At 39.3% G+C, this 20,349-nt stretch overlaps 1 protein-coding gene across 7 annotated transcripts; it reads right to left on the bottom strand.

The window, feature by feature from the left end:
- Positions 1-3,455: 3,455 nt before the first annotated feature.
- RNMT (RNA guanine-7 methyltransferase) lies at positions 3,456-20,300 on the bottom strand. Of its 7 annotated transcripts, XM_062487688.1 has the most exons (11): positions 20,267-20,300; positions 18,644-18,907; positions 16,304-16,436; positions 14,682-14,804; positions 13,537-13,652; positions 11,756-11,937; positions 11,029-11,193; positions 9,783-9,900; positions 8,020-8,121; positions 6,535-6,568; positions 5,109-5,274 (listed from the first exon to the last, which is right to left on the bottom strand). In XM_062487688.1, exons 2-11 carry the CDS (start codon positions 18,875-18,877, stop codon positions 5,237-5,239), a joined length of 1,245 nt encoding a protein of 414 aa, XP_062343672.1. In that variant the 5' UTR covers positions 18,878-18,907; positions 20,267-20,300; the 3' UTR covers positions 5,109-5,236. The 7 variants fall into 7 exon arrangements, 4 of the variants coding, with proteins under 4 accessions (XP_062343644.1, XP_062343663.1, XP_062343653.1 ...); XM_062487660.1 differs by lacking the exons at positions 6,535-6,568; positions 20,267-20,300 and adding an exon at positions 19,866-20,009 and having other exon boundaries at positions 3,456-5,274; XM_062487679.1 differs by lacking the exons at positions 6,535-6,568; positions 20,267-20,300 and adding an exon at positions 19,683-19,702 and having other exon boundaries at positions 3,456-5,274.
- Positions 20,301-20,349: the final 49 nt, after the last annotated feature.

The following is a 20,349-nucleotide window of genomic DNA, read 5'->3' on the forward strand; positions in this document are numbered from 1 at the left end:
CCATTGCTGGGATTCTCCCTTTTCCCGGTGTGTCCGTGGCTCGGGGGGCCCTGCCCTGCCCTGCCCCGGCTCGGAGCAGCCCTGGGGTGGCCGAGCCCGCCCGGCCGCCCTCACGGGCTGGGGGGAGGCAGCCGGGCCCGGTTCGGGAGAGCCCCCAGGGCTTTGTGTGCTGGGCAGGGCAGAGGGAGAACCCCCGGGCTGCGGCTGGAGCTGGGGGCGGGCAGCGCCGGGGGAAAGCCATGGACACACGGCCTTGGCACCCATTTCTCCTCTGCGTGGACTCTGCGGTTCTCGTCCTGCCCCTCCAGCGTGGCCTGGGCACCCTGAGATCCTGACACAGCTCCGGCATGGCCTGGCACAGCCCCTGCAACTTCTGGGGGAGATTTTAACTTTTCCAATGCTCAGATAAAACTTACAGACTTTCCATCCTTCCTTGGGTGAGAGGGAGAAGAACAGAAAGGATACACCAAAGTCAGTGAAGTAAAAGCTAAGTTTCTAAAGGGAAGGGGAATGAGGAGACGCCGTGAAGGTTGGCTGAAATATATTTTTGTAAGTTATAGGGGTGGACTGTACTACATGAAAAAAAAATCCTTTAAACCATGAAAAAGAAGAGACATGGGGGCGATGGAGTAAGGTGTAAAGTGTTTGAAGCATCCTTTGCCCCAAGGGAAAAAGGGGAATCTCTGTTCCTGGGAATTAAGTATGAACAGAGAGAAGTTAGCTGAAGAGAACTTTTGCCTTGAAGTAGCTCATCCTTAAAAGTAACACCCCATGACTTTTTGACATGGCCCACAACTCAGTTCTGAAAAGATTGTGAAGTAGGAGGAGATTCATGATAGCAGATCCCGGGCAGCTGTTAATCATGAAAAAGTGGAGTCAGGAGAGAACTGGTTATCTCCTTTCTTAATAAAAAATCCTTATAGCTAAGCAAAAAGAAACTCCTCTCACTAAAGTGAACTGAAACAGATTATTTAAGCAAGGAAATTGACTGAAGTGTTTCTATATGTTGTTAAAGTGTGAAGAAAGGAAAGAGGGAGTAGTCTGAAAATCTATTCTGAAATTATTATTATTTTCCTTTGTGTTGTTAACAAAGTTTTTCTTTATCCCCTGTGAAGCTTTGAACCTGCTTTGCTTTTAGTCCTAATTCTATTTCACAACAAAAAGTAAATATATTTAAAATTGGCAAACCCAAATTACGACACCTTCAAAGTTCAGTTACCATTTCTGATTTCCTTTATTGTATAAAGTCAATTTGAAAATGAAACCATTTAATTGGTGCAGCAGCAGGTATCACTCCTCCAACTTCTTCATTCAGGAGATTACCAGAATTCTGTCCGTTGCAAAAATTCATCCAGCTCAGATAACTTTAGCACTTCCCCATCTTCAATGTCTCATCAGCAGTCCCGAGTACCTAAATGCTCTGCTCACCTTTAATTGCTTCTCTAAAGTCATACGGTACCCCTGGGAAGACACATACTTATCAGGAAATGTTGCAGGGCTATGACCTTGCTGGAATCATGGGGAAAGTGTGAGATGACCTGTATGACTGGATCCCTGCAATGAAGAGATTTTTTTCACAGGGTGAGGACTAAAGAGATGACAAATAGAGGTGATGCTACAAGACATCTGTACAGAGAGAAGTGGATGAGGTTATCTATGGCTGGAAGCAACTTCACATCTACAACCCTGGTCTTCAACAGCTACAGGAGGGATAACACAGCAAGACTAAAGCAATTAAGAAGGTTCCTGAAGAGCATCAATGACTTCCTGACCCAAGTGATAGATGAACCAGAGATGCTCTGTGGGACCTCATACCACCAACAGGGAGCTTGTTGAGGATATGAAGGTCAAAGGCAACCTTGGCTGCAGTCAGCATGAGATACTGGACTTCAGGATCCTGAGATGCATTAGCAGAGCAAAAACCAAGCACAACATCAGTCCTCAGAAGAGCAAATGTTTGCCTCTTCAAAGGTCTGCATTGTAGAATCTGATGGGATAATGTCCTGGAGGAAAGGGGTTTAATAAAGCTGATTATTGTTCAAAGATCACCTCCTCCAAGATCAAGAGAGGTCTATCCCCATGAATTGGAAGTCAGGCAAAAATGCCAGGAGACCTGTGTGAATAAACAAGGAGCCCCTGATTAAATTCAGACACAAGAGGAAAGCATACAGGGGTTGGAAAGACAGACAGGTAACCTACTAGGAATATGCAGTTAGGAGAGCCAAAAGCTCACCTGGAATTAAATCAGGCCAGACATTTCCAAGGCAACAGGGGTTCTATAAGTGTATGGACAAAAAAAAAGGAAGACTGGGAAAAATGTGAAGAATGGGGCTTGGGCACTTGCCCCACAAAGCATGGAAAAGGCAGAGGTCCCAAATGCTTTCATCACCTCTGTCTTTAGAAGGAAAAATGGCCTTTCAGGAATCTCAGTCCCAGAGACCAGAACCAAAGGCTGGAACAAGGAAGATGTGTCCTCAGCTGAAAAGGATCAGATCAGGAAACACTCAAGCAAGTTAGACATGTATAAGTTCATGGATCCTGAGGGGATACACCCACAAGAATGGAGGGAGACAATAGGTATCAATATGAGGCCACTCTGGAGGATCTTTGAATACTCATAGGAGAAGTGCGCACAGACTGGAAAAAAGCAAATGCTGCTCTTATCGTCAAGAAAGTCAAGGAAAATCATCCAGGGAACTACAGTAAACCATTCTCACCTCAGTGAGGTGATTAACAACAGATACTGGAAATAATTTCTAGGCACATGAAAGACAAGAAAATCATCAGGAATAGTCAGCATGGATTCACCAAAGGGAAGTCATGCTTAACCGACAGTACAAACCTCTATGAGAAAAGAAATGTCTGGCTTGATGATGGATGGACAGTGAGGGGGGATTGCAAGCTGTCTGAGTAGCCAGTTCCAGAAAGTGGTGATCAGTGAAACAAAGTTCAGTTGGAGATCACCAACAGTGTATGCCAGGAGTTGATACTGGGTCTAATCACATTTAAAATCCTGGAACATCTCTCATACAAGGAAAGGCTGGGAGATCTGGAGCCAGGAGAAGGCTCAGGGCAGTAATCTTATCAATGCATTCAAATACTCAAAGAGAGCTTGCAAAGATGGGTCCAGGGCCTTTTCCATGCCCAGTGAAGGGGCAGGAGGCAGTGGGCACAAACTGAAACACAGGAAGTTCCCTCTGAACACCAGGAAACTTTTACTGTGAGAGTGACCTGAGCACTGGTGCAGGCTGCCCAATGAGGTTGTGGAGTCCTCACCATTGGAGCTGTTCAAAAGCTGTTCGGACAAGGTCCTGGATGATCAGCTCTGGGTGAACATGCTTGGGCAAGGGTGGGGGTTCGACCAAATGACCTTCAGAGGTCCCTCCATACTCAATCATTATGTGATTATGTGACTAATGTGTTAAGAATCACCTAAAAGAGGAAAGACACACCACCATATTCCCTCTGTTTTTATTATTCTTATTTCTTCCAAAAATAGCATAACAATGTATTTTCAAAGAAAATTTGATACAAGAAATCCAACAAAACTAGCTTTGACGCACACAAATTTCAAAGAAACATTTCAGCACTTCTAAAGTGCCATCATTTTTAGCTACTTTCATGAGTACTAATTCTAGCAGACAAGAACATCTTGTCTTAATTTCAGCAGAACTGACAGATTCTACTGCTTCAGTGAAGGTTACAGGTGTTCCAGACAATAAAAAAGTAGAAGCCATGGAGGAAAGTACAATGTAATTACAGGGGGAAAGCAAAACAACCAACTAAAAACTTATAATTTGACCATTTAAGTCTAAATAGAAATTTAACATTTAAGTCTTAACAGAAAAGTTCTAGGTATGCTATAGCTTTTTGAAATACTCATGTACCATCATCATCTCATCTCTATGTTAAATCTATTAGCCAACAGCAGCCATCAGCTACTGTTAGCCCAAAATTGGAGGGAAAAAATATGAAGTATTCAGGCCTTCTCAGTAATAGGTGGCTACAAGCACATGGAAAGTCGAGCAAACACTGCACAGAAATCCTTAAGACAGCTCTAAGAGACTAACAAGCAGTTATGATGGTAGTTAGGCACAGTTCTGCCTACTGCTATCATTTGATTACATTCGCAAACAAAATATGTGGCTCTAATTTGGGGATTGTTACCCATAGGTACCAGAGTGTGTATGCACATACACAACCCTCCCCTCCAGAGAGAACTGCTAGTATCCTCAAATATTACACAGGCTCCCCTTTTGGTTCATGATCCATGACATGAGCATGTTTTTAATGCCTTAAGACTGCAATGAAGTCCCCATCACCACCAACAGCTCATCCTATTACCAACCCCATTCGAAATTTTATGAAACAAGAAAGAAATACATCCTAAGATCTGTCTAGTAAGTTTCAAGAAACACTAAAACTATTGAAAAGTCAGGAGAGTCTTTAATACAATAAAAAATGTTCAGTAATCCAACTTAAGCAGCTGTTACTGATTACCACATAGCCATATTTGGAAAACAAAGCAAAGATTTAAAACGTTAGAAATTGAGTACTTTCAGAGCAGTTTTGTACAGAACAAACTCCTTTAATCTTAAAAGCACCATGAAGTGACACTACATATCAGCAAGCAGGAAAAACAGAACATCATGGGATTTTACCATGTAAACTACACCATGAATACCACTAAGGTAGATTTACAATGCAGGCTTGAGCACAGCACAGAGGTTCTCAAACTGACTCAGGTAATTTTTTTGTTCTGCATGCAATGTAGACATACCCTCTATGCTGAACAGGTCTCATTACGAATTACCTCATCTCTGCAGAACAGTGTTCAGGCCCTCATTCTGCATTATCGAAGTCAACATTCTTCCATCCATCAACTTCAGAAAGTGCAGGGTCAGGCTCATAATCACAAACATACTTCTACAAACAAAACATTTGTTTCTAACAAAGTTATGTGAGTCCAAATGCAGGTTTGGAGAGTATGTACATTGCTTACAAATGCTTAAAAAGACTGGTTCAGAATCTTATATACACACACACAAGTCCATCTGTCACAGACAGGCAATGTAACTCTGAATCACGAGCTTGCTCTAGTTTTTGGTAGTGTCCTGCACACGTCTGTCAATTAAAAAATAAAAAATAAAAAAATAGTTGCCACAATGGATTTCTGATCATTCCAACTTGCACACATGGATATGATCTCTTCTTGCTGCATCTGGTATGTGAAGTTTCACAGTTGCTTCTCAAATGCAAATACCAAGTAAATACCTAAAAAAGAATATGGGAGTATATAAAGTTTCAGGTTTCTTGGTGACTCAGCTAAGTTTAAAAAATGTAACCAGGTTGGTATTATGCCCAAACAACCTCTTTGCAGATTACTGAAATTAAAAAAGATCTTATGATTTTCCAGTAATTCTAGCATTCCACTCTAGCACAGTTTTACGTGTTTTCAGAAATGTGAATGAAATTCATAAACTGCTGTGCCATTTACATATAATGAACATTCACTAGCACATAAAAAGTCATATCCAAGTTAAGTTTAAAGACTCCTTCATACATGCAGGAATCAACAGTCAATTGAAATTATTAACTTCATTTTTTAATTGAAAAGTGAATTAATGAATGATACGTATTATCAATTTTGCTCTTTTAAATTTTGATGGACAAAGATAAAATTATAGCATTTTTTTAAAGCCCAAAACAGTATGATTCTATTAATGGATACTCATACAGTCCACACCAGCATCCTTGGAAAACTCTTAGTAGGCATATAATCAATGCCAGCTACGCCAGATGCTCCTGTGCTCCATAGCAGACAGATAAGTTAAACCAGTTACTTGAGACCACAGGTCTAATTAAACATTTATAGATTTCCACTTGAATTCAACTTTTATTTTAATGAATGAGGTGCCATAGCTACTTGCAAATCTTTCAAGACAAGCTTCTCAGCCATTCCTCAGCAACAATGCAAAGTTCCATGAAAGGAACAAGGTATGCTTATACTCTCATCAGAAGCTCAATACTCCAAAGGTTTCTGGAAAAATAGACTACTTAGGAAACACAGTAATCACTGAACTTTTAAAGGTATAAATCTTTCTTTTAGGTATGAAAAGGTATAAAATTAAATTGAAGATCCCTCTCAGATAATTGAGATAATACATCTAGATTGCTGGAATTTATGTCTACCTTGTAATTCATAGATTCAAAAATTTGATGATAATTTAAGAATGCAGAGTGAAGATTTTTCTCACCTGTGAAGTAAATAGCATTTTTTGTTTTTAAACTACTAACACAACCAGTATAATGGCATGCAAAAATGCAAATCCTGGTTGGATGCACTTACACATTTCCCTCCCAATTTCTTGATATGTGCACACTACATAATCTATATACAAACATTTTGAATTACACAAATAACAACATCTTATTATATTTAAAATCCAGATTGTTTTCCATGACTAACAGGCTATTTTACACACTTTTCAAAGCAGTCATTCAGTCAGTATTGTTTTCAAAACCATAACTTACTTGTTGCTTCCCATTCAGACTTACTCAAGGTTCCCTAAAAGGGGACAAAAAACCATACAGTTTCAACAAAAAAATAAGGAGACAATAAAACACTGATTTAACTCCATCTTTCACTGACCAATGTCTAACCACCCACACTGAAAGGCTATTTAGGGGCAAGAAAAACATTACTGTAGACCACAGATATTTATCACTCAATTAACTATGATGGTCTGGAACTGGAAGACTCAGATAATGGAACACACCTAAATTAAACAGGTACAGGAGAATGGGCCAAGTCTGTTGGTCTGGATGCCTCTGCAATACAGAGCATGCCTGTGTGCCTTACCACACACCAGGACACACAGTGTGACCTGACCTGACTCCAGCTGCTGTTCAGACCAAGATGCCCAGTACTTGTGCAGAAGTCAGGAAAAGACCCCATAGTAAAGAAAAGGCCCTACACCACAGTGCTGCCACCTTCCTCCACCAAATAGCACCCCACAGCACACAGAAAGGCTATTTGCAAGAAACTAATTCTCACCCTCACTCACACATTCTGGAAAAACAGCCTGCCTTCCAGCCTAGGAAACTCCCAGCTCAGCTGATCAGATGAAAGCAGGGCAAGCCACAAATAAAAAGCTGCTGCCATTTACCCCACCACTTAAGAAACATAAGGTAACAACAAGAAGGTGATTTTCTGCTCTGCCCACTCCATCCCCATCCAAGGAGTCCTCACCAGGGCCATAATTTAGCCCATGTGCTACCCACTGACCAAATCTGACCAAATAGTTCACCTTTTAAAACAGCACCTGGCAACAGACATCTTTGGTCTGACTTGGCCTTTCTGATGTTCTTAAGCTTATTTCTTAAAACAAGCATTTTTCTTTTCAAAAAGTTTTTAATTTCAAATGTGGAGAGCAGGTTTCTTTTCTCTCTTGATGCAGGATTTTTATATGTGCAGTAGGATGACTACATCTTCAAGAATTCAGAATGTGAACATCAGATGAATCAATGACTTAAAAAAAAAACCCAAACAACAAAACCAAGTGGAAGAACTTTAAGCTGATCACCCTCATGCTGTATTGATGAAAATGGAAAGAATTATTTGAAATATACACAGTGTTATGAAGAAGGCTTTGAAAAATCCCATCAGAGGATTGGCGCTAATGCTTTAAATCAGTATTGTGAAGATCCAGAAATGCAAGAAGAGTCCTCAAATTAGGAATAGTTAGAAAGAACAGCTGTCAAGACGGAAAAAACATCCTTTCCCTACTGCATTATTACAACTTTCTTAACAGCTACCAAATTAAATGAATTTGAGTATTTGAGTATGGGATATAGATTAGATGAATGCCTCAGCCCTGCAGCTCTACAAATTTTCACATGCAAAGAGACACGGATATCTACTTCACTAAGCTGAAATTAAAAAGGCACCACAGTTTGAAAGATCAGGACCTCAATTTTAAGACACCGTTATCTCTAGTGAAGTATAAAGGAACTTACCAATGGTAACTTTGCCTTGCCATCTTTGATAAATTCTTTTGCATGCTCATAATCATCAGGTTTATCAGAAACAAGCCTGGAATCACCAAGTGTAGAATATGGCTGGAGAACACAGAACAAAACACTGAGTACTGAGATACATTAACCACATCAAATAAAGGGTTCATCATAACACAGTCCATGACAGAGGTCAGAAGGTCTTAAAAATATTTTAAATTTAGGTCTCTCCTTTACAGCATCCTCAGGAACAGGTCTGATGTTCCCTACTTACAAGAAAATCTGACAGCCAAGAATTACAAATTTTTATCCTTATATCTCTGAAGCAGGGGAAACAGAGTAACTTTAAACACTCTCCTTCATGTACAGTTCATTATGAGCATTACCCAGATACACCTTCTTTTAGAAGAGCAACTATACCAGCATCTCTTCAGCAGAAATACTAAGAAACGGCCAACTATAATTTCAAGCAGAACAATTAAAATACTTCAATAACACAAAAGCTGTAAAACAAGTATACAACAGGTTCTTCAAAACTAAGATGTATTTATTAAGGATCCCAGTTACTAGTGAGCTGTATAAATAAATCTGCTTGCAAAAATTCAGCCCTCAGTTCTAAGAAGCCACAACCTTAAGACAACTCTCACTTTCCTAAGAAGGAAGATGGCAAGTCAAAAGCTGTGTCTCTGCCGGTGTGAGCCCATACACAGCAACAGCACTTTCTGTCAATAAGTGCAGTCAAGTTGCAGTTCGTGACTCAACTTAGTCACTAATTACTTGATTTGAGAGCTTTCTGCTGAAGAAGTCTACTGTTTGAGGGAGGAGGGAAGCACAGAGAACTGCAAGTAAAACCAAAGCCTCAGAGGTGGCCTGGAAAAGCTTTTCTGAAGCTTCTGAAGTTATCCAGGGTAAGAGCTTGAGGATCAAAAAAATGCAAAAACACTGGGCAAAACCATATGCTCAGTTACAGTTAAGTACCATTTTCTTATATGAACACAGACTGTCCTTCTATTCCTACAAAGATTTCTTTCACTCTTTTTAGTCAATATTCCTTACACAAAGATCCAGCTTTCAGTCTCTCTGCTGAGGAAGAAATGGGTTACAGTCACCACTAGTCTGACACTTGGCGTGATTCTTTGGCATCTGTTTTGTACTTCACAAGATCAGAAACTTGCCCCAGTATTGAAATATTATCTCCAAAACTTGAATCATTCATTAGGTTGGACCTATGCTGGGCCAAGAGAAGAGTGTGAGGAGACAAAGAGTTATGAACAGACCACAATCCCCCTTCCCCCCCAGAGGAAGGGAGAGGAGGTAGAAAGGCCAGGAGTGAACAAATGAAGCCGAGCCTGGGAACAAGCAGTGGGTGGGACAAAGGTGTTTGTTTTCAGGCTTTCGTGTTTCTCACCTTTCTACTTTTTTTTTTGCAATGAATTAAATTAGCCTTCCCCAAGTTCAGTCTGTTTTGTCTCTGACAGTAATTGCTGAGCAATATCCTTGAATTTATCTTGACCCACAGGATTTTTTTTTCTTCTTTCTCCCCCCATGCTGCTGGGAATAGGGAACAAGTGTGCAGGTCAGTGGGTGTCTGGCAGCCAGTCAAGGTCAACAACCGGAGTCAAACTTTCAGCGCCAGGAACTAAATGCTTTCTATTGGTAGCCCTTAATTAACTGCAAGATGTTCACATAGGGAATTGCAATTATTGCACAAAAATTAACATGATATAAAATGCTATTAAAATCAAACAAATCAACTCTAAATTTACCTCCAAGGCCTGCATTCTCCTTAACAGCATTTTATGCTCCTCATTCTTGATTTTTTCTTCATAGAATTCCCGAAATGTCATTTTGTAGATTAATTTCATACCATGCTTCTTTGCCATTCTGTCAAAATAATCAGCTTTATTAGGGAAGCTGCAAAATTATGGCAGCTTTATTTCTAAAAGAACAATTTTAAGCCACAGTGACATCTTATGGTATTCACTAGGATTACACTTTTTACAACTTTTCTCTTAGTAAAGACAATTAGATGAAAATAGCTGCAGTATCACCACAAACTGTACTTCTTTTTTTTTTTTTAATTAGGACAACAAAAATCTACACAGAAGTAATTTACAAACATTTTAATAGAAAAGGTCTCTTCTCCTAAAACACAGAAGTTCCATGTGGACTTCCAAAAAGGAAATTCCATATGGACACTTTTCCCTGCATTCATGTCAGGTATTATAAATATATTTAGAGAACTTATTTCTATTGTATTTAGTGGCTTACATCTCAATTATATGTAGACACCATGGACATGCAACACTGAAGTTATATCTGTCAGTGACAGAAGCTGCTATTTTTCACAGACAACTACAAACTAAGTTGTTGAAAAGGCTTGAAAGGAAAGCTTAACACTGTTTAACCATACTGAACTTCAATGGCAGGAAAAAACCCAGTATGGAAAGATTTGTCAGTACCTCAGGATACAGCTGGCAAAACCAAATATGAGATCACAAAGAGGTAACAGCAAAATATGTGCTAAAGATGAAGACCATTTAGAGGAAGAAAAAAATTCATCATAGCAAAAATCCTATGAATATCTTAGGAAAGGTGGAGAAGACAAGAAAGGGGACCCATACACCAGAAAGCTTACTGAAAGACTAAAAAAGGGGTAGAAAGAAACCCCTCAAGAAGTTACAATTAAAGAAGAAAAAGCTGACAATTCTAAAGGTTTCCTGACAGATCCAGTATATCAGATCAGATGTTCCCTCGTGAGACAGAGTTTAAGTCCTCACAGCTTCTGACGAGAGCACCCTCAACAGAGTTCAATGGACAGTTTACAATTGTGGGTGGAAATGCAAGAAACCTCTGTATTTGAAGCAACAACAAAAAATTAAGAAGTAAAAAATATTGTAAGAAAGCCAAACCATAATTTTCTGCAAGCATTATGCAATGACGCATAAACTAAACAAATATTTATTATGTTCCACAGCTTTTATTAAATGATGAATTTAAAACTTAACTTACTCTTCCAGTAAGGGAAAGTATACCAAAAACTCAGGGACATCAACCACTTCTTCCAAGTGAAAATCATACTTGCAGCCAAATAAGGGGTAGTCTCCCTTCTTTTCAAATTTTACATTGTATACATCATTCCCAAATGAATTTGTTTCTGAAGCTTCGAGTCTCTTTCTATAGAATGAGATATAAACAAACATTTATTGACCATTAACAGGCAGAGACAACCACACATAGGAAGCCTGAAAGTGTTTCTCCCAGTAAGATTCAGTGATCTCTCTAGTTTCCCACTTCCCTTTCTCATAAGGCAATGAAGCAGCATACTGGGTTTTAACAGGTTATCATTCCTACACAACATAACAAGGATGGACCTAGAAGATGAACCTTTAGCCTGGTCACACGGACAATCTATATGGACAAGACAGGCTTCTGCAAACAACCACAAAACCCTGACAGTTTTTCCTCAGGCTGTGGCCATTTTGACACTATTAAAATCATGACAGAGGGATGAAGTGTAAGAAGACCTATACTCTCTATCCATGAGGACAAGAGACAAGGGTTAGTATTGCTTTACCTGTCTGAGTCAAGTTCATGAGTGAGATTATTTTTTTGTTAGAATCCAAAATTGTTGCAAAAAAATGCTTTTGTTTGCACAAACATATTGGAGCACTGCAAGAACACATCACTTAATGCTTCACAGAGTTTTGGAAGACTAACAGAACATAAGAGTACTTACACAAGTTCAAAGCTATTTGGAGTTGTGCCAATGAAATAACCTCCAGGAGAGAGGTTCCCACAAGCATTTTTAAGCATCATGTCAGCCTGCTCATATGTCTCAAATGAATAGTGGTAAACAAATTGACAACTGCAAATGTCAAAGCGCATATCTGGATCACTGTACTTAGAAGACAAGAGATCCTGCAACAGATAAAAAAAGAAAAAACCTACAGAAACAAGCATGATTCATTTAAATAGTCTAACAAAAGTACTACTTCCATAATTCTTTGAATTCTCTGAAGTTTCTCCTTTCAGCTCCCATTCCATTCCAAGTTCAACAAAGACAAGATGAAAAAGAGGAAGAAACAGAACACAGAAAACCATACACAACATTTAGAAACAACAAGAATACACACACATTTCAAAGTTATAATGTCCTCAGTATTTTTTTTGTGTTGTCAAGTAACACTGCTACACCTGAAAGACCAAAACCCAAGGTTAGTTAATTTACAGTTTCCAGAAGTACTTTATTGCTGAGGTTTTACAACTGGCCACCATTTGGCTTGAAAAAAAAAATCTGTAATAAAATGAATTTCATTTGCCAAGTCTCTGTAATGACAACTGACCCATTAAACATGCACTTGAGAGGAGAAGGGGTTGTTTCAAATATGGTAGTTTACCCTACCCAACGAGTTGTACTTGTCTGTATTCTCACCCATGTCCATCACCAACATACTCCTCCCCATCCCAGACCAAGTAACTAAAATCTGAAGAACCTGGAGCCCTTGGAATTTGTCAGGTTAAAACTTGCTTTGACCCTGTACTCAGAAGACAGAAAGACACAGGAAAATGCAAAAAAAGAGGTGGGCAGAATTAGATTTTGCAGCATATACAACATTCATGATAGAGACCCAAAGTCAGGGAAATTAACTTTTGTGTGCAAGGACAGAGAGAACAAAGCATGCAACAGAAAACACATATGCATCTCAGACTGAGCTGTAATAGCAACATGAAACTATCCCTTTCCTTCCTGGAAAAGTTTTTCTTCTCTCTTCCCCAAGTCAAGACAGATGACATGAACCTGCAAAAGACTATTTCTCAGAAGAAGGAAAGGCAACCAAGAATTCAAGCAAACAACCCTTTATGCAAACCTGAGAACAGCTTCAGCTTTTCCACAGGTATACTGGAAACAGGTAGGTTTTGTCCCTCCACCTCCATCACTAAGTTACTCTCAGCCTGCACTTCTAGGAAGCAAAAGCAGTTACAAGACTGTCTCCTAAGCCTCAGTCATGCATTCACCACTGCCTCCAGACAGTCTAAGAAACCTGCTCTACCAGACAAGTTTTAAATATACCTATTATAGTAACCTATTATATAGCATATCTATTATAGTATAAAAACGCCACTAGAAAGAAAAAATTCTAAGTGTACAAGTCAAATCAGAAAAGGCTCTTTATTTATTCCAGCATTCGCCAAAATAGTTTCCAACATCTCATGCTGTCTCTCAGAACTCCAAAGCTAAACAGTCATTCTGTTCCCCTTGTTAAGTAAAAGATAGTGAAAGCACCAGATTTACTGTCTGGAAAAGACACTCGGGCTTCAGGAATGTTACACTATACAACAGCAGTAAAATGCATCTAAAAACATCTTAAGCAACCTTCCAGCAACCCCCCCATGGCTGATTCTCCAAGAAGTACAATAATCCAACCTTATATATATATATACATATATCCAAAATGTTACAGCACTACCATAAAGAATATTAAATCTCCAAAATATTACAAAGCACATGAACTGTACCTTGGTACTATCTGCTTGTATGAATTCTGCATCAAAAATATGCTCATTATACCGACATCGGGATTTCATTTCTTCATAGCGGTGCTTGCACTGCTGCACAGAAATGTCAGCAATGTCTATATATGGAAAGATAATAAATACAATAAATTAATTTTTTAAAAGTGTGTAAACTGGAATGATTACTGGAACACCGAAGGTACAATATAGCAGGATAAAATAAATCATCTTCAGTTCCATTAAAACAGCTCAGCTCCCGGGGATTCTTAATATTCTTAAAAATATAAAAGATGTTGAAATGCAATTATTTCTGATATGTCACATCATGGGAATTTTTTTAAAATTCTAAGACTGCTTCTTCCTCAGTCATTGAGTTTCTGACAATATACAATAAAATTTACCTAAGAACTTATTAAGTAAATTGATTAAGTGTATTTGAATACTGCCCACTGAATAATGCAATAAAGAATTGCAAAATGTGAAGTACCCAAAATAATTCCCACTGAAAGAGTTTTAGGGAATTCCAGTACCTAATTAAATTTGGAGTTAAATAATACTTCCTCTAATTATCCTTGGGATATTTTTGAGAAAAGGGAAGATGGTATAATTCTTCCAGTATTTCAGCCAATTATTCAAACAGGAAATTTTTTTAATCAGCTTTCAGCTCTTCTCTGTTTCTGAGTCTGAAAATCTTTAGTTGATTGTAACACCAAAGACCATTTTTTCCTTACAACATTGTGGGGTTTATTTGGTTTTTTAAATGCAACTCTCCTGTATGTGACTCAGAGCAATTAAAAATATGACGAGAGACTAGATGTGGGGAAAAAAGACATAAAATAGAAAATGTCAGTCTTTTCCCCAGGCCCCCTTTTTGCCCAAGGCAACTGGTGGCAATGGTGTTTTTCTTTAGTGATACCAGTTTTTATTTAGGAGTTGAACTGAAAGGTAAATATTGATGATTCTTACATTTCTGCTGGCAATCAAGTAATACCTTCAGATTAAAAGACAAAATACAACTTTTTGCACAAAAGGTGTTCATTACATTCTTTGATTGACTGGAAAAAAAGAAATAATGAAATACTGGGAATGTACTTGGTTTCCTATAAAACCTGATGTATCTTCCCTAGAAAGTTATCATGTCTTCTTACCAGTACAGACGAGTTTTTTAATTCTGCCTTTTTTCCATTTCAGTAAATCTCCACCTTTCCCACATCCCAGATCCAAAACAGTTATATCACTCTTCTTCTGTCGTACACTGTCTATAAATTCACCTAGAAAAATAAAAACCACATTCATATAAACACATTTCTGCACATAATCTCTGCACTTGTATTGCACCTGAAAGACTAAAAAACCAAAAGGGGTTGAGAATTTTAAAACACCTTAGACTTTACTTTGCCTATCAATCTTCTTAATATTTCAAACTTAAATCTCTTTTTCCTTTGAGAAGGATGAAAGGAACCACAAACTTTTAAAACTGTGGGGATTAATATTTTCTGTGCTTAGTGTGCTCTGCATGCAACTTGACTGAGGCTCTGAATTGCTTCCCTGCCTAAGGCAAAATTGCACATGGCTAAACAACCACCCTGTATATGATGAGGGAAACAGGGTTCCCTTTCATTAGCATTATAATGAGGGCAGACATTATTTTAAAGTATGGGAAAGCCTTTTGCAAATAGTAAAAGCCAATTAAATGCATCAGCCACAACATCTCCTCCCAGACACCTTACAAAAATGCATCATGTTTTTCACTCACTCTCCCAGGCCTTGCAATGACAGTAGCTACTCCTTTGCTGTCTTTCTACCCTACATACACCAGTTACATTTTTTCTTCTCTCCCCAGGCTGTCTAGATTGTCTCTGCTCTGACTGATGTTGGCATATTATGTAAAATGTATCAGCATGCTAGCAACTTTTGTTCACAGTAGGATACATGAAATATGTTTTGATACAACTGCTATAAAGCCACACTGCTGAAATTCTTTATGACAGAAAGGCTTCAACACAGGCATCAGGAACAGCTTTATAGAAACCTAAATATTGCTTGTAACTGCTCTGATACAACACAACAAAAAGCAGCACGCTAAGACAAATGGTGCCAACATCTCCTGGCACAGATCCCTCTTCATGAACCTGTGGTGCCGTGTTGATGAATCTTTTCTTTGTTGGCAGATAGCTGACGGCTTAGTTTCCTCAATTTGGAATTAATTTGTGGAATAGCAGACTTTGCCTCAAAATAAAAACCCACTGATTCTTAAAGAACTACATCCTTTAGCTTTCCATCTTTTCAACCACTGACTATGGGTAATATAAAAAATATTTATGTGTTCAAGCTTCTGGCAGAACTGCTTCAGCAGGATCTGACCAGAGACTGCTTTGGGAAAATGCCTCAGAAATTATTAGATAGATTGAGCTGTTCTTGTTTGAATCTAAGACACTACACTTACATTATTTATGATTTAAATCTGTACTTTTCTCTTTAAAAAAGTCATGGAGAAGAACAGTTTCCAGAATGAACTTTTTAAGTCAGTTGACTTTTAAAACTTAAGCATATGCTTGGCACTCCAACAATACAAAACACTATCACAGAGATTCAAAAGAAATATAAATAGAGACATTTTACCGCAGCTGAAAAACTCACTATGTATTACTTGTAATACATGACACTCCAAAGTGTCATACTCAACATCAGAAAACATAAAAAGTTACATTTTGATGGAAAGTTTAGTTACATTTTCATCATGTCTGAGCAAACAGTTAAGGAAGCTTACCAATGAGGACACTCTTTGTCCAATTATTAAAGTTTCGGAGGTAGAATATGCGAGACTGGCTGCGTTTTTCCAATCCAACTTCTTGAAGCTCGTTATAATGTGCAGCCACAGCTTGCCCATGGCCAATCACACGCTGCAGAAAGGAAATCACATCACAGAAGGATCAGATTCAAGCAGTGAATTATTTTTATTACTTTGTCATTTAATCAAAAGACACGTGTTCAAGGATTTAAGAAGGCAAACAAGCAATATTATGAAGAGCACCATCATTATAAAGGGATTTCCCATATCTGTCCTGGTATTGATGACAATACTTCAATAATCACAGTAATAGTCCCAAATTTAATCCCATTTTCAGTTCATTCAAGCAATTTCTGGATGATAGATATTACCCAGCATCTTTCCTTCACAGAAATACTTTCTTTCAGTTTCTCTAACACTCTCAACCACTCTCAAAGAACACGCTTCATTCTTCTTAAGTCTGGGACAGAAGAAGCTGTTCCTTCTCAAGGAACTTTAAGCCTCTTCAAAGAACCTGTTTCAGAAATCCAGTGTTTTCATGTGACAGAAGTGTATAAACTGCCAGTTTAACCAAAATGCCAACTGGCTGATGTCACCTTGCAGTACAAGTGGATGACCCCACTGACAGAGCTTTAAACACATCATGACAAAGGAATGAGAGGAATCATTTGGCAAAATATTCCATCTAATGCTTAAGAGTTAGCTGTAGAAATGTCTCTGACTTAGCCTTAACTCAAAATACTCCAAGAGATTTCTGTCCATCCTCAGTTTTAAGTACTACAAGACACTTCTCTTCCCTGTTATGCAGAGAAACAGTCTACATCCAGATATTATGCTCCCAACATTTCTTCACCTTGAAAATAATCTTCAACTAGATACATTAAGTGAAAATAATTATAAATCAAATCCAAAGTAACGGAACAGACACAACCATATGGACTATGCGAGGTACAAAAGCATTTGGAAAAACAGTACAAACCAGAATGAAGCCATTAAAAGCATTCCTAACAGTTCACTATGGAAGTCAAAATCCCTGCATCTTACTATTCAAATAGTAATTCCTCAAGGGAAAAGAAGGTTTGGCTGATAATTGTGAGTATGTGAATTCTTCAGCGTTTCAATTACTTTTGGTAACATTCAGAATGAACTTGAACAAGCCTTACTTGTCTGAAATCTCTATAACCTCATCATCTGTTTATCACTACACTGGGCTGACTGATACTAACATATTCTGACAACTTCTATCCTTTTTGTGGGGTAAGCACAGATGGCTCCCTGAATGGCCACTGAAGGTGACAGAATCTAGAACAGATGACTCAGACAAGTGTGGGGGACATACTCATACAAACCATTAACACATCTCAGCTGCAAACAGCTATCAGCAACAACATCTAGATGGTGGCAGCTATGTTCAGTCATCTCTCTACACCCTTAGGCTACACAAACCCAATGTAGTTCTTCTCCATCTAAGTCTTATTCCCCCTTATTAAAAGGATGAAAGGGTTAATAACGTTTCTACCACAACAAAGGGCACCCTTTATTTTGCCAGACTGCTAAGCCATATATTAACATCCTGGGAAAACTCTGGGTAAAGAAACAAAACATTAGATCAGACATTTTCGAATTATATTTAAATAGCCCAAAAGGATGAAATAGACTGGATGTTAAATCATCAGCTTCTACAAGCTAATACATAATAAAGGACAGCATCACGTGAAATATTACCCTTTTCACCCTTTCAGGTAGACATATAAAAGGACATATATTTTCTGCAGCTTTTGTAGTCTTAAAACATAAAGAAGCACCTGTAAGTCTTTCACTGCTTCACTTTGCCAACAAATCATCCTGAAATTATATCACAGAGGATGCAGTCTGTAGAGTTTTGCAAACTAAAGAGCACCTTACCAAGGAAATAAAAGGACAAAATGACCTTATGGAAGAACTTCCCAAGCACGGGTAACTATACTAACACACAAATAAACAACGTACATGAGATCTGCGTTCAAGATGTGGAACTTGGACTAATGCCAGTAAACCCTACACTACACTACCAAATTGCTACCACACAGATAATGGAACAGTCTTAGACTAATCAGACTAATTGAAGTATGTGCTGAAATTATAATTCTAATTGCCAGCACTCTTTCTCCTCTGTGAAGCGCAACACCACTCGTGCACCTGTTACTTCCCTAGGAAACATTTCCATACTTTGTGTTTCGTGCTGGCTCACACATGTCTAACATAAATATTTTCAATCTTTTCTTGAGCTAAGGCTTCAAAACAAGGCTTTGAAAACAGCTCAAAACAAATGGTACTCACTACTTTCTTAGCAGGTTCATCTTCAGAGTCTAAATTCTTCCTCTTTGCTCTGCCATCTCGACCACCGCTATCAACTTGCTTCTCCTTTTCAGTGGACTGATCTGTACCTGAAGCAGAACTATTGCCTTCACACCTGACACCCGAAGCTGACTCTAAAGCATGAGGTGTTTTCTCCACTTGTTCATCCGAACTCTTCTCTACTTGCTGTTCTTCTGTCTTGGTTACTTCAGCCATTTTGACTGGTCCACTGATCAGAAGGGAAATCTAGAGGGACAAGAAACAAAGCATCAAGAATTTTCAGTGCTGAATTTCACTTACTCGTGGTTACAATTGTGACTTTCAAATGTAACATTAGCATTTCACCCTAGGCAACATACAGACTTCAATTTGACCAGTTATTTAATAAAGACAGCTCAGTAAAATATATGGAACTTAAAAGTACTCATTAACTAAGTTTTAATTAAGATAAATTATTACTTTTCATTTTAGAGTCATTCTTACATATCTTCATTGATTCAACTGCCAAATGTTATTGGTTTTTTTTCTTTCCCTTCCCATAAAAGGTACAAATCAATTTGTGTTTAGAAACACTGACAGGTTCTCTCAAAGTAGTGAGTTTGTTATTTGAACTTATATGCTTTGAAATGGATATCTTCAAATAAAAGGTCGAGATGGGTTTTTATGAGCAAATTTTCTTACCAACTGTGGATTTTCCAGTTTGCCAAGAATATCCACTATGCTCTGAGCTTAACTAATATGTGGAATATTCAGCTGCACCTGCATTTCCATATCACCACCTCACAAATACCCACACAGGCTGCAGGACTGCAAACAACTGCCATAAAGCTCATTTGGTCTCCAGTAACATCTCAGACTTCTTTACACCACTGCTGGGAAGCAGAGCACCTACTTTTTAACAAGGCATGGGAGAGGGCAATTTGGCAACTCCTTTTCTGAAACAGCAGCCTAAATCAGCCCCCCCCCAAAAAAAAATTAAAACTACAAAAATTATATTCAAATCCACCGCATCCAAGCTCACCTCCTAACGAGGGCCAGAACACACCCACTGAGTGGGCCACTACAAAGAGGCACCAGAGCAGCTTTCCTCAAAAACAAATGGCCTCAAAGTACGACTTAAAAAATAATTCTTCCACTACTACTGCAGCACCTGACTTGGTTTGCGAAGCAGCAGCAGCTGCAGCAGACCCTTCCTTATTCTCACCCGGCTGTTCCAAGCAGATGTTTTTAAGGCCTAAACCGTGAAACGATTCAAGTTTCACAACTAGCAATGGCAACCAAGTGCCCAGAGGAAACAGCAGGTCCTTCAGCCGGAGAGCTCAGAAGGCCAGGAGCGATGTGGGAACGGTCCCGCCGGCCTCGGGACGCTCCCGCTCCCTCCCTTCTTCCTTCCCTCCTTTCCTTCCCCCGTGACGCGGCTGGGAGGCCTCAGGGCCTCCGCTCCCGTTAACCGGGCGGCGGCGCCCGTCGCTCCTTTGCGGCCTCCCCGGTCCCGCCGTCCGGGGACGCCGAGGGCCCCGAGCCCCCCGTTCCCGCCGCCGGCCGCTCGGGGCCAGGGAAGGCGGCAGGGAGGGCGGCCCTGCGCTGACCCGGCCCGGCACTCACCCGGCTCAGCGCTCCGCCATCCCTGTTTGCGGAAGTGACGAACCCCCACGGCGGGCGTCACGTCCTGGGATGGACCGCCGGGA

The sequence above is a fragment of the Cinclus cinclus genome, chromosome 1 (assembly GCF_963662255.1).
Source record: "Cinclus cinclus chromosome 1, bCinCin1.1, whole genome shotgun sequence".
NCBI lineage: Eukaryota > Metazoa > Chordata > Aves > Passeriformes > Cinclidae > Cinclus > Cinclus cinclus.